The sequence below is a fragment of the Electrona antarctica genome (genome assembly GCF_951216825.1).
Source record: "Electrona antarctica genome assembly, chromosome: 15".
In the NCBI taxonomy this organism is placed as follows: domain Eukaryota; kingdom Metazoa; phylum Chordata; class Actinopteri; order Myctophiformes; family Myctophidae; genus Electrona; species Electrona antarctica.
The window spans coordinates 13,299,671-13,315,314 of record NC_136796.1 but is presented as its reverse complement, the minus strand read 5'-3'; the positions used below and the strand labels follow the sequence as shown (position 1 = coordinate 13,315,314).

At 44.9% G+C, this 15,644-nt stretch overlaps 1 protein-coding gene across 1 annotated transcript in view; it reads right to left on the bottom strand.

The window, feature by feature from the left end:
* Positions 1-15,327, bottom strand: part of epha10 (EPH receptor A10) — a 208,741-nt gene extending 193,414 nt beyond the window's left edge. Inside the window, exon 1 of the mRNA XM_079522689.1 lies at positions 15,139-15,327. Coding sequence (XP_079378815.1) covers positions 15,139-15,217 — 79 coding nt within the window. The 5' untranslated portion in view covers positions 15,218-15,327. The remainder of the gene's footprint in view (positions 1-15,138) is intronic.
* Between the last annotated feature and the right edge of the window lie 317 nt (positions 15,328-15,644).

Below are 15,644 nucleotides of genomic sequence, written 5' to 3'. Positions count from 1 at the left end.
GCAATCACTGGATGGTAGGTGAATTAATGACTGCCTGCCTGCATGTGTGACTGCCTGAATGTGTTACTGCCTGTGTTTGTGACTGGTTGCGTGTGTGCCTGCCTGTCTGCGTGTGTGACTGCCTGTGTTTGTGACTGGTTGCGTGTGTGACTGCCTGTGTTTGTGACTGGTTGCGTGTGTGCCTGCCTGCCTGCCTGCGTGTGTGACTGCCTGACTGCCTGCATGTGTGACTGCCTGTGTTTGTGACTGGTTGCGTGTGTGCCTGCCTGCCTGCCTGCGTGTGTGACTGCCTGACTGCCTGCATGTGTGACTGCCTGTGTTTGTGACTGGTTGCGTGTGTGCCTGCCTGCCTGCGTGTGTGCCTGCCCGCCTGCCTGCGTGTGTGCCTGCCTGCCTGCCTGCGTGTGTGACTGCCTGTGTTTGTGACTGGTTGCGTGTGTGACTGCCTGCCTGCCTGCCTGCCTGGGGGGGGGGGGGGGGGGGGTGATGATGATGATTACAGAGGCCGAAAATAGTCGGATGATACTATGATTGCAATAAAGACCAAGTGCAATAAAAAACAGACACGTGGCTTCACAAGCGGGTCACTGAACAGAGATACAGTGTGTACAGTACAGTACAAAAAGACATGCACGCCACAGCATAATAGCTTTAGGGAGGACATACAGACCTTTAAGCACACAACTGTATATTTATACCCACGTCCATGAACTGTGAACCAACATTTAGCTGCCGTGGTTAATCTGTATAGTGGTTATTGTTAAACTAAGATTCCTCCCTCTACGCTTTTTCTGAAGAAATCATTTTCAGCAATTATCAATCAAGAATAAATGGCTCGACTGCAGTGCTTGTTGAGTCATGTTGATGAGCTACACTGGCAGATAGAAATGTGGTAACGAAAGACAAATATTGCAAATACAGTTAGTCATACAGTACACTGAGATATGGTTGTAATATTGCAGTCCGTTTCTACTTTCTAGAGAGGGAATTGCAATCGGCAAACGCTGAACTAACTTTTTGTTGTTGCTGCATGGTGTTGCGTTGTTTCACTGCGTATACTGTGCAACCAGCCTTTTGCTCCATCAACGGATATTGAGGCTCATTAAAATTCATGGAAAAACATCTGCCGTATTTTATTTATTTTTTCCTTGCAAATATCAGTGCTGTGAATGTGTCTTATACTGTACAGCAGTGGTAATCAATTCTGAACACACAAATGAAGGCTCATCATTAAACTGAAAGTATTCAGGGGGGTGGGGGTTCATTCCATCCAGACACACTGCACTAGGTAATTTCATTATTAGCACACCTAGAAAGTGCTGAACTTCACATCACCACCTCCACTGCTTCCCCACTTTTATTCATTTTCTCAATTATTCTAGTCTCCTCATTTCCGCCATTATCCTCTCAATCACTGCTCCATCACCCCCCCCCCCCCCCCCCCCCCCCCCCCGCCCCCAGCTCTCTCGTCTCTTTCACTTGATAACTGTACAGCTTCTATTTGCCAGTCTCATCCACAGTAAATGAATAAATGGCAGGTCCGGTGCGTAATTCAAGGACAGCTTCAATGGGACAAATGGACATTGATTAAAAAATTGGCTGACCTTCTCGCTGCAAAGGAGTGGCTCTCTCAATAAGTACGGCCTACCTCGGTTCAAGGCCACTCGGCACCGTCACTTGGCCAGCTCTGACTGTAACCCCATCTGACTTCATCTGATCCTCCTCTCCGTCTCCTCGCCTGATAAACCTGAGGTCCCACGGTGCCATGTCAACCCGACCAATCGCTCCGTTTCCTACATGCTCCCAACAATACCTGCCTGATAAACTGAACGGAGCAGGTCCCATGCTGTACTCACCCCATTACACCCTCTGGCACCTACACCTCGCTCTGCAGTGCTAACACCCTTTCATTATGGATAGTGTTCTCCATAGGGGGCTATCATTTCAAAGACACCCTGGTCTACGCTTCAGTGTGAGCGCGCGTGCGTGTGTGTGTGTGTGTGTGTGTGTGTGTGTGTGTGTGTTAAAGGGTGCAGATGTAGGGGTGCAATAGGTTGGGTGAGTTGGGGGGGGGGGGGGGGGGTCGTAAAAGTGATGGAGCCGCGGCTGCACGATTTATGTATTTATTCATCGCCGAGGAAGCCGCGCATTAAAAGGTCGGTCAATTTTCCAGGTCACTGGCCAAACCCAGTACACTGTGAGGAGAAGCAGGCAGGCAGGCAGGCAGGCAGGCAGGCAGGCAGGCAGACAGACAGACAGACAGACAGACAGACAGACAGACAGACAGACAGACAGACAGACAGACAGACAGACAGACAGACAAGTGGAGTGTGAAAAAGATTAGGATAGTCAATTGGAAAGGAGAGGGAAATTAAATAAATGGAATATAATGAAATATACACACACACACACAAAATATATTAAAATTTTATATTTGTTAATATATTTTTAAGCAAAAATAAAAATCGATCTATAAGCTCACAGTGGATTTTTAATTACACAATAGGGGGGCTACAACCAAGAACTGCACCTATGTCCTCGACAGGTTTGAGAGCCCGACAGACCTAACCTTAGAGTAGAGAGTGCGGTTCAATACACTCTCTTCGTGTGAGAGGGGGGAGTGTATTTCATACACAGAAAGGCAACATAATTTGACAACCTATACTCTCTTTCACTTTCCCCTAACATTGTATGTATGCGTGTGTGTGCGTGCGCGGCCACGTGCTCGCGTGTGTCATGTACAGTGGCTGTGGTTAATGAGTTTGAAAGGTCGAACGTCTCTAAGAAAGATTAATGGGGCTTCCTGGTTGAGGGGGTAATGGTTTTAGCTGGCCAGGCCGGACACATTTCCAACATGACACTCATTAGCGCCACACGGCAGAGAGGAGGGTTCACACAAAAGACAAGGACAACAGCAACCCATCGGGGAGAGGCAGTGCGTGCGTGCGTGCGTGCGTGTGTCACTTATTTCAAGAGCATGCACTTCATGCATGAAGGCCTGGATTAACACAGTGTGGAGTGACCACATTTGCAGTCCCCCCCCCCCCCCCCCACGGAAACTTCCCATGGCTATAAACAGTAACAGTACATGAACTTATGGCTAAAGAACAGGCTTACCTCACATAGATGGACATGGGCCTACAAATGCCATACTGGCCCTTGCACGAATGCAACTTGCATTGTAATGCCACACGTCATGTTGTTAAGTAGTATCATTTACGTCATAAATGGGGACTACATGCAAAACCCTTACAGACATTAGCAATCTCCATATATGGGCATAAAAGGGCCAATGACTGACAGATACAGAGATCACCATAGAGCACACACACACACACACACACACACACACACACACACACACACACACACACACACACACACACACACACACACACACACACACACACACACACACACACACACACACACACACACACACACACACACACACACACACACACACACACACACACACACACACACACACACACACGTTGGCTTGAGAGCCACACAAGTGGCCCGAACTCTAGTTATTAATAAATAATTACTTAACATTTAGTTCATAATTAATTGAGGCAAATGAAAATCATGACCCACCTGGAGGTCCCCCAGGGACCACGGGGTTGGAGCTGTAGCTCCAATTAGAAGTGAATTACTTACAGTACTTACTCTGCAATAATCAGGTACACAACGTTTCCGCCATTGGCCGGTATCTCTAGTTCTAATAACTTATCGTTATTTACTTGGTCTTGCACCAGCGACTCCTGGATATGCACAACATACATAGCCGTTTGATACAGTAACATTGCTGGTCGATGGCTCGCATCGGCGAGGTTCGGAGCTCATTTCTGATGCATCATGTAGGGGGTACAACACTAATCCCTATTTAGAGTCCGAACCAGAGTCACTGGACTTCTTCAATAAGACACTGGTACAGTATAAGACTAATACATATTAATCCTGACACCTAACTGGACCAGAGTGGTGTGAACTGTGAACCCTACTGGTTTTGGTGACCCCATGGCCTGTCCTCTACCACAGGGGTTCTCAACCCGTGGGTCGCGACCCCTCGGGGGGGGGGGGGGGGTCGCCAAATTATTTTGGGGGGTCCCCAAATTATCATTATTTTTTTTTTTTTGCAACTGAATGGCTGGAAAGTGGAAATGAAGAGTTTACACATAGTACATGCATACACCTTCCCTAATGATTATATCTGGTTTCAGTATTTATTTATGGTGTATTGTCTCTATTATTAAGGTTATTGTAGCAGTCCATTTATATTGGGGGTCGGGAGGGGGCGGGGCGGGGGTCCCGATACATTGCCAAAGCATTTTCGGGGGTCCCCGGCCAAAAACGTTGAGAACCCCTGCTCTAGCACTACTCTCGGGCGAACAATTTCATGTAAATCCAGAAGGTTATTTTTTTTGATATCTTGTTCAGGACCAACGTGTTGGAACGACTGACCAACATTGCCATCCTTAGAGCCCTGGGCTAGGTGGGCTAAAAACGGCTTCAATCCCTTGTTAAGAAAATTTGCATAAGAAATTGGCATCATTTAAAATTAACAAGTGACTTTGCCCCTTTGATATGCTCAAGAGTAGACGTGCCTTTCAAACTGTGGGTGTGCATATTAATCAGGAGCTGGATGAGTGGACCTGACCGCTGCAAGGAACATACAAAGCTTTGGTGTAAAATGTTAATTACTGAGAAAAGACAGGAACTCTCGAGAAATATTTGGGAAATGTAAAGCCTGAAATTAGTCTGTACTAGGACAATGAGCGACGGTGTGGTTTTGCGCTCGTCTCACGTCTTTCTATAGGCTACCAGTGTTCGAATGACGTGAACATTCTTGTATATACTGTAGTTGTTGATCTGTGGACCGTGCACGTATGTATGAATGTATTTATGTACCTGTACAGGTGTGCGTGTATAAATAAACAATAAAATAAAGCAACAGACCTTTTTGAGGCAGCCTAGTCTCCCAAGACAGACTCACGTCAAATTTGGGTTCTCAGATCAGAGGCAGCCTGACATTGGACCTCAGGTATTGTGATGGACTATGATGGATCTAAATGAGGCCGAGTCAACTGTGCATGAGGGTTAACCTCTCCTCCTCAACAATACACCCAGTGACAAGCCAATTCTTCAAATCGTCTCCATTTAACGTGCAGACGGTATCTCTACTGAAATCCAGTCTATGTTTTGCCTGCGTGGGGGTCTCCATGTTTCTCATGCGTCTTTAAACTGATGCTTCAACAAGTTTAATAGACGTATCTTTCGCTGTGGAAAGTGTTTTTTTGCCCATGCGAAGTTTACAACGGACATTAATAGACTTATACAATATACACAAATAATACCAATACATTTCTCTGCCATATTCTGCCACTCTGATCTTTCTGTCTGTCTCGGTTGTTGTTTGGAACTAAGTGACGGTCACATACGCTACGTCATAACTGTGCGCGGGCTGCGCAGGCTAAAAAGAACAGATCTACAAGCTACAACGCATCTCTGCATTTAGGCTGTTGATAGCTTGTAGATCTGTTCTATTTTTGCATGCCATGCAAAACTTGCTACTACAGTACGAGTGCATAACTGGATGAATGAACAAAAACAAATGACGCTCATTTGTAACGAGTAACGCAGCGTGTTTTTGCAGAGTAAATAGGTATAATATTACTATTTGAGTAATTCGTTATTCTACTCGTTACTGGGAAAAGTAATAATATTACAGACGGTAATATATTACTAGTTTCTTGTTACTGCCCAAAACTGGACACGGGTAAGGCATGCAGGGTCATTGTCATGCCATGCACACAGAAAGGCAAAATAATTTGACTGACTGTGTGTGTCTCTCTCCCCCTCTCTGTAAAGCACACACACAAACATACTGTACCAGGAGCAGACATGAAAAGCACATTAAGAGGTGAGAGCGAGTGTGAAAGAACATGCGTGTGTGCGCGCGCGTGCGTGCGTGTGTGGACACATACGTGATGAAGAGTATGGATCGAACATGATGTCTCACAACACTTCCATCTCTAGTAGAATACGGTCAGACAGAACATGTTCCTATTGGTACACTTGACACCTGATGAGGACTGGGCCTCGTGTTTCACAAAAACCTAAAATATTGAGACAGTCCAGTCCTCTAGGGGTGTTGTCACATAACTCTTACATAATGGACTCTAAGTCTGAACTATACTGGGCACTGTACTACGGCTACAGTTGCAGCCGTTCCAAACGCCCAAAGCGAGGCGGTTATCCATGCAGCTCAGACGGGAGGACTGGAGGTTGATTGATGAAGCACACCTAGGCTCTCAGATTGCTCAAGTGTTCATAATATAGCTCAAGGGCCAGTTTGCAGTGAATTACCTGAAGCAAGAAAAAAATAAACTTGGATGGGAACACACAGGTCATGAAAATGCACCTACTGTATTTCCATTTGATTTCCCTTCAGTCTCTGCATATACACTTCTCAACCTGCCCGGCTGCCCCCATATGACATGTAACATAATGATGTTCTATGACTATGTTTACAATTTTCAGTGATAAAAGTAAGTTAGTTTCCAAGCAGCAGGCGCGATAGCCGGTCAAATTCTCTACAAAGGAAAAGTGCTATCAAAGAGAGAATTCTCCCAATATAGCTCCTCTGCACCGGCTCCATATAAAATCAAAAATATGTTATTAGAACAGAGTTGTTGTTGGTACTATCAGCCAAGAAACAACGTACCCCTTCCCCTTACAATGCATTGATGGATTTATCAGGTGTGAGTGCCCCACATACCATTATCTCCCAGTAGAATACATGTCTTTGTTAACAAAAAGTTTATGGTTAGAAAGTTAAAGGTCTATATTTCGATAGTAATCATTGCTATAGAGCAGCGATGTTCTCAGACTATGAGACGGGACACCACATGGGGTCATGGGAAGACAAGGGTGGGGTCAGACATTGAGACGGGACACCACATGGGGTCGTGGGAAGACAAGGTCAGACATTGACTGTTTTAGCAAAGTATAGCCTGTGATTGCATTTTCTTTGTTTTTCTTTTTTTTATTAAGATTCTAGCAACAGATATGTGTATGCTAGGCTATTTTTACCCCAATTTTGCTGAGCGCAAATGTTCTTTTTCAGCAATGCCCTGCTTCACAGTCACACAGTGAACATTCACACCTGGGATCTGAGCAATATACTGTACAGCCACAGTCCTGTACTGTTGTACTGGGAGCTGACCAGTACTACCGCAGTCCAAAATTGTCGGGCAGTACAACCACCTGTATACTGTTGTACTGGGAGCTGAGCAATATTCAACCGCAGTCCCGTTGCAGTTGGAGCTGAGCAGCACACACACACGCAGCAGCACACACGCAGTTTCAGTACTTAAAAAATTAATTGCAGAAATAGCTGATCTACAAGTCCAGACAGTGTACTGTATAAGACAATGACTATTCAGATCATACCGTACGTTTCTCTCTCCCCACCTACAGTTGTAGAATTCTGTACTAAACCTTCTCTTATGGCACCAAATCTTTTTTTAAATCAGGGTCCGTGGCCTAATTCTTATCAATGTGGGGGTCCTTGACCTGACATTGTTTGAGAACCACTGGTGTATTATACATTCACTGAAAGACCGCAATCACCTCTGGGAAGATAGGAGGCTTACCTGTAATTTATGCTGTCGTATGATGATGTCGCACGCAAAAAATAGCAGATCAAAAAGCTTGTAGATGTGTTATTTTCGCATCTTGTATAAGATGTTTTAATGTATTGTATTTTTAAATAAACTTTATTCAAAGAGTATGAGCATGACATCAAATGCAAATATTGTTTTTATATTTATAATTTCAACTAAAAATGCCTTTCTTGGGTCTCCCTGTTCTCCTACTCATATTTGCTTTACTAACTGGCACATACATACTGTATACTAACTAGATTTCCCTGCTTGTCTCAATTAATTTTGCCCTTTCACTCCATTTATACAGCAGCATAAGTGAGTCAATGGGTAATCCCACCCCCCCCCAATCAAAGGAAAAGTGGAATTAAATGAAGGTGAAGGCGGTGGTGGCAGACTGTATGCAGAGATATCACTTCAAATCCCCACTAGTCGCGCCCACCCATAACAGACTGTTCACAATTTAATTCAAACACCGCTGTGTAGACATTTCTGGCAAAACTCTTGTTATACCCCCCCACCAAAACACACACGGCAATGATGTTCTAGACACCTCAGGACAGAAACGCCTGCCAAAAACTTCTGTAATCCATTAGCATCCCTACAAAAAGTAACAGACAAATATATTGTTGGAAGCAACCTCATGAAAGCGAGGCAGTGAAACACGACTCAACTCTCCTGCACTACTGAAAATTCGAAATACTGCATGTGCGGCAAAGAATAAACCCACATATTTTCATGTTTGAGTGGTGCAGCCACTCTAAGAAACAGAAATGTCTGTCCCTACTCCCTATATGTATGTCTGTATGTCTATATGTATGTCCCTATGTTTAGGCTACCAACAGGTGCCAAAGTGGCGCTGTTGAGCTGGAAACAGAGAGAGAGAGTGTTGCACTGTTGCCTGCTAATTACAATGTGGAGTGTGCATGCATGCGAGAGACAGAGAGAGAGAGAGGGAGGGAGAGAGAGAGTAAATGCTCCTTTATCCAAGGCGCTTTACATAGATTGTGCATTACATTCACCCATTCACACACACATTCATACACCGATTGCAGCGGAAGCCATGCAAGGTACCAACCAGCACATCGGGAGCAATTTGGGGTTCAGTGTTTTGCCCAAGGACACTTCGACATGTAGACAGGAGGAGCCGGGATTCGAACCGCCGACCCATGGATCATTGGACGACCTGCTCTACCTCCTGAGCCACAGCCGCCCTAGAGAGTGTTGAGTGTTGTCTACTCATTCCCCCACACGGTAACTCTGTAATTTCTCGACTGCTTTGGAGGTGGGGCGGCACCCCGGGAGCACTCCTGTGGGTCTGGATGTTCTAGGGACACCCAGGGACCCCCACACAGAATTGCACCACTCAGTTCACACGGGTGTGATTTTTTTTACTTGATCAGACGCACACCTCTTTCTTTCTTCCTTTCTTCTACCTGGGTTTTGGTTCGTTGTAAATCAGGAAGCTGGAGCATGTGCACTTTGTGCAGTAGATTGGGGGCTATATGTTTTATTTACCCCAGCTCATTTTACTGTAAGCAACACAATAGAGACCCAGAACAGTGGTATTCCCCTTTACACAAACAAGTGATTGTCAAGAAGACACTTGTGTAAGGTCCAGCCTTTTGGCATACCACCAGTGACAAGTGTCAGAGTGTGGGTTTTTAAAGAACCCCCACTATTCTTAACATATGGAATACTCCATCTCATGCACACCCATTTTTCCAAACACAGATGCACACTCCCCTGTCTCTCCACATTGCAAATTGTCAGTACGTTTTATAATATTTCCTAGCGGTGACAACACAGGAACTTTGGATGACTGTTGAGCTTATGCTGTTCGAATGGAGAATGAGTGTTCTACAGACAGTATATAGTGCTTCGTTTTCACAGTTGGGGAAACTATTATTTTCAAAGAGCAGTTTATCACACAGTGCCCAGCATTTCAACACGAAAGGAAGCTACATTTTATTTTAACTACCATAAAAACAATGCATTTGTCTTCATGGAGTTAACTACTCCCCAGCTCTGCAGAAAAATAAGTCTAACTATATCCCTGCACCAATCATGATAAAAGGCTATAAAAGAAAACAGCAACACATTTACATACTGTAGAATAGACGGGTAACAACCTCTGTGTACGTGCAGACAATCTTGTTTGCACAGAGCGGGCAGATGTTTTCATTCATTTTCACCCCAAAAAGTGCTTCCAAATCAGCACTGCATCTGTACTGCACCCATGTATCACAGCCATGCGACTGCATAGAACACCTTCCTCACTCTTCAGCATGACTGCAACACCTGCGAAACATCCATCCTGGCGTACGTACTAGAATGCACACACACAGCCAAGCTCGTTCACACATTTCTATTCCACACACACACACACACACACACACACACACACACACACACACACACACACACACACACACACACACACACACACACACACACACACACACACACACACACACACCTAGCAGAATAGCGTGGCTACCGTAGCAGTGTCCTAACACACTGAACAAAGGAAATCAGGTGACCCTATTGGGATCCAACACAGTGAACACAAACACACGTACAATTGATCAACCGATGAGTCTCAATCAATGTGTACCAGACTACCAGTAGAGTCAGAGGTAAATAAGGTTGTGGTTGAGTAAGCTGCTCTATTGAATAGGTACTGTGGTTAGAAGTCATGGTGTGAGTTTCATTGCATGTTAACATATCACCGATACCGCAGCAAAACAATGGAGACATTTGCCGATTCCCACCTCACCCTCCACCCCTTCAGTCTGCCATCTTTCTCTGCATGCAGAAGCATTTCGTCCTTTCTGCTCTGACCTCTTGTATTCCACTTCCCCTTATGTTGTACTCTCATTTCTCTTCCCTTGTCCTTTAATTTCGGTCTATTCTATTTGCCTCCCTATAAAAAAAATGAGGGGCTCCCTGAGCCCCCTGAAGTGTGAATGTCGCTGCGTTATGCCTGCCAACTTCAAAAATCACTCTGACCTTTCATAGTTCATACACACAGAGGTCCCAGCTATCCAGTCCAATACACACACAGACAGACAGACAGACAGACAGACAGACAGACAGACAGACAGACAGACAGACAGACAGACAGACAGACAGACAGACAGACAGACAGACAGGTTGGAGACCGTTTCTGCCAGCCAAAGGTGGACCTGTGTATTTAGTCTAGTCCTTGGCAACAGACCGGAAAAAGCCCTGAATCAATCACACACAATTAGTCCCATTTGATGCCTTGGAGTGCAGTTCCTGTGCCAACCTGGCAGTTGCTGTTAAACCATTTATTAGCCTATCAAATAATTTATAAGCACCAATTATAAGATGTATTAATCAGCCTAATCAGATCCCTTGCCATGTAAAGAAGTCAATGTTAGCCTGTGAGAGTCTGTGGGCCCTGGGAGCATAATGTAAATATAAAGTGGATCAGTCACATAGCCATGCGGAAGCTTGCAAATCCCCAAACAAACTTAAGGTTTTCACTGAAATCTAGAATAATATACATAAAAAAAGATATACAGATATACAAAGATATGCGGACACGACAATGAGGCAAACAAATCTAGTTCAACACCACAGCCTCACAGACACAATGAACCCACCGGCTACGCTGCACTTTCTACGATTCTCTCTCTCTTGGCAGTGGCACACCGCAGAATGGATGGATATGGAGGAGGAGGAGAGGAGGGAGGAGTGGGGGAAGTAAATGAGATCCCAATGAGATGCCAAGGTGTGTTAGCGGTGAGACGCGGGGAATGAGAAGGCGGCCTGAAGGGAGGGTGCGGCTACATTGACTCTGTGTGTGTGTGTGTGTGTGTGTGTGTGTGTGTGTGTGTGTGTGTGTGTGTGTGTGTGTGTGTGTGTGTGTGTGCGACTGCGCGTGCATGCATGCGTGTGTGGACATCCTGATCTGCCTATGATGCCCATGGTCGTATTAGCGCTTACTAACTCAGCTCAGGATGTGAGATGCATAGTAATAGTTAATGGAGAGGAGAGATTACTGGAGGGGAAGGGGAGCAAGGCAAGGAAAGGCAAGAAAGAGGAAGCTATTGGAGAGGAGGAATATAGAGGAGGGGAAAACAGCAGAAAATACAGTATACTGAAGAGAAACCACTTTCAACCTGGCGTCCCTAATTTGTGAATGTCATATTGTCAAAAATTGCCCAAATAGTCAAACATAATGAAAATAGCAGATAGAACAGGTTGTGAGCTTGTAGACTAGACTATGTTCGCTATTCCAATTGCACAACAAAGTATACTATATACCGTAGGACTTATGTGGTTAAGACTGAGTTACTGTCAAACGTTTCCATCATGGGAGGAGACATGGAAAGACAGCAGATGGAAACAGAGAGAGAAGCAGAGGAAATGCTTTGCATGCTTGCCTATAGGATGCCTAATAATAAATACTAACACTCAAATGAAAAATACAGTACACCCGACATCCTCTGTTCAACATTGACAAAAACAAATGTACAGTTTTTTTTTAGGACTGACAAACACGGGCAGATGGGTTGGCACTGTGGCACTGAACACTGCAAATTGCTCAATTTAAAAGAAAAAAGAAAACAGAGACATTGCAGGAAAACACCTCCGCTTACCGGATCTCTGCCCACCCACCAAGTCCTTCCAAACTTTGAGGAGGAGCACCCTGCCTATCCACCAACTCCATCCAAACAATGATGCCTGGTTTATACTTGGCTGCGTGCTGTGTCGCACACTGAACATAGACGATCTACAAGCTCACAAGGCGTCACAAGACTTGCTGTGAGCGTATAGAATCGGCCATTTTTGCTGTGTGACACATCACGCGACCAAGTATAATTCAGACATGAGAAGGAGCACATGTGCCAGAGCTACAGTCTTTAAAAGCCCCTGTTGCTTCGCAGCAATGAAACTGCTGTCACAGCATCAATTAAAATAAAGCCATGTTCAAATCCAGCCATCATTCCATGGAACCGCATCACGTTGGCCGTGTGTGTGTGTGTGTGTGTGTGTGTGTGTGTGTGTGTGTGTGTGTGTGTGTGTGTGTGTGTACGCTCTGTGAGCTCTGGGAACATCTGCAGTGTAAAATCCTCAGTGTTAAAATGATCTCAGAGACCCTAAATGGACCCTTATGGAGTCCCTTATGGTCCAGTGTAATGGACATTTATGGGTCCGTATGGATCCATTATCTACACTGCATATAAATTATTTCTCAGCGTTTGCCGATGCATTATGTGTGAGAGAAATGCAATATAAGAGTGTGTACACTGTATACACATACTGTACTGTGTGTGTGTGCACGCCACACACGCATGTATGGAAGCACTGGTAAATCCCAGTGAATGAGGATATAGCATGCATGAAACAGGACATGCCATATGCCAAGCACGGTATGTCAATGCATCACACGTTTCCGCATGCCATGTCAAGTGTTCTTATGCAAATTGATCCATGAGTTGCATGTGTGCTTTAAGGATATGTGCAAGTAGAGCACATGTGCGTGTGTCGACGTTGTGTGTGAGTGATGTGCGTAAGTGTGTCATGCGTGACAAGCAGAGAGGGGGGCGGGGGGTTGGTAGCCTAATGCATTTTCTGGCATGCAGCGGACCACAGATTCTATGCATGCTTGCAGTCTTTGCATGTATATTTGGTCTGTATGCAACGGGCTATGTGCAGATTATGTTTGATGCGTATTGGCAATTTGACAGTGCCTGACAGTAGGCCTACACAGTATAAATTAATCAGTGTTCATTTATCCATTTGAATCTCCGACAGTGGGCAAATGTAACCAAGTGGACCCGGCTGCCAGAGGTTACATTAATTTTGCATTACTAATACACAGAGGATTTATTTGACTATGTGTGTACATATTCGTCTCCGTTCTGGAAACAGCACGGCACCCGAGACCTCTACAGTGTCAAAATCTTGCCACTGATTTGGACTAGTTTACCGACATCGCCTGCCAGTTGGCCAGTCAGCTGATGAAACAAACAGGCTTTCAAATAAACATGGCAACACACGTCTAGATATTTCCAATACAATCATCCAAATAAAGGCTTACACATGTTTGAGGCGCTAGTGTGTAGAAGCAGGCTGGCTCCCAGTTACAGAACAACAGAGCAGTGGGGCTACACACAGTAAAATCGGTCAAATTCACTGAGATTACAGTACATTCATTGTACACAGATGTTACTGTGCACCTTTGCCGGCTTTCTTCACTCCCTCTCCCTCAAAAGCCAGCAGCAGCCTATACATCCTACAATACATCTATCATCATCAAATGGATCTAAGCTGCTGTAAAATCAGCAGACAATCCTGTGAATGTTAGTGTACTTCTACAATGTTTTCTGATAACAAGGACAGTCTGCATTTGCTCAAGAGAGAATGACAGACCATAGCGGGGGTCCAATGTTATTTGGAAAACAAATTAACACAGAGTTTTCATACTGATTTTACTGTGATGTATAAGATAGATAGACTATACACACACACACTGATAGAGGAAGGCCATGTTAATTAGAGGAAGGAAGGGGTTATGGAAAGAAGGGGAAAGGGGGCCATATGCAGTAAAGCCACTGTAGCTACTATACCTAAACTGTCATTCCTTCACACACGTCAAAAAGGACAATAGGAGACCAGTTGCACTATAAGATACAGCAACAATGGCGTGGTGGTATGTACAGTAGGCTATAGTAACCTATCAGCAGGAGCAGCAGACTGAACATTTGTTTTTGTTTTGTTTTTTGCTTTAACAATATCTGTCGGACATTTTATCATAGTGCTGGTCCGGAATCCGGATCATTTGGTTCCAAACCAGCATGTAGGCTCAACAGCAGCACAAAAAACATCTCTACGAGCCCATAATTATAACAAGCATTTCAAGTGCATTTTAATAAAGTATGAGCTAAACAAGCATTATTGGAGGAGTCGGTTTTGCACTGTTTTACACTGTTCTATAGTCCAATGTGAGGCTCAATTGCCCGAGTTCTTGTGACATGTCGATGTCATGTCACGTACTTGCTCTCGTTAGAATTTAGCCAGCTGCCTCCAAAACACGTAATAAGCTTTTATTTGTTATCTTATTATCCCGTTGAGTCTGTGCCATCTCAACACAGTTGCGTAAAAAACACAGACAACAAGACAACATGAATACAGGTTTTTGCAATCTCGCCTCCTCCATAATTACGGCAACACAATGTCTTCCAAATAGCCAGAAGTCGGCGAGGAGTCATTTGTAAGTTCACCAAAATAACCACCAGTCCAGCACAACTCAAGACGGTAAACGGGAAACCATGCACCTGCTCGCAATCACAGGAACAAGTCGAAACGCGCTCCGAGTCGATGCCGCCTGCCGCGGACATCTCTCCCGCTCTCTGCTGTCACCGCGCTACGGTGTTTGGAAACGTTTTGGGGAACGCTTAAAAACCCCCAAACAAAATACCATATCACATACCTTCCTCTGCGTGGCAGTCAGCAACTAGGTTCAGCGATAATATCCAAAGCACCAAATTCAGCGTTCTAAGAAGATCCATGTTTCTCTGAGCAGGTCCGCGGGGCTCTTTTTGTCATCTCTCTCCAGCCTGCGCCGCGACGCAGAAACAGACACACACACACAAAGCAGTGAGGATAAAACTAGTGCCGACCGTCCTGGCAAGAGTATGGAGTGAGTCTGAGCGCCACGCCGTCTATTTCATATCTCGGGGGAGGGTTTTAGCGGCGAGATTGACACCGGGCGAGTGCAATAAGGTGGGAAGTTGAGTCGAGGGTACGAGAAGGTCGACCTATCATAGAGCGGCAGACTTTAAATCTACATTGCCAGGTAGCGTCCCAGCCTTATTATTACTCATCTGCGAAGAGATGATTGCCAGGTGCCCACAAAGACGAATGAGTAATCACTCAAGAGTAAAACCATAGACTCAGAGCTCAAGTAAAGTATAGTACAGTAACAGACTAGTTTAG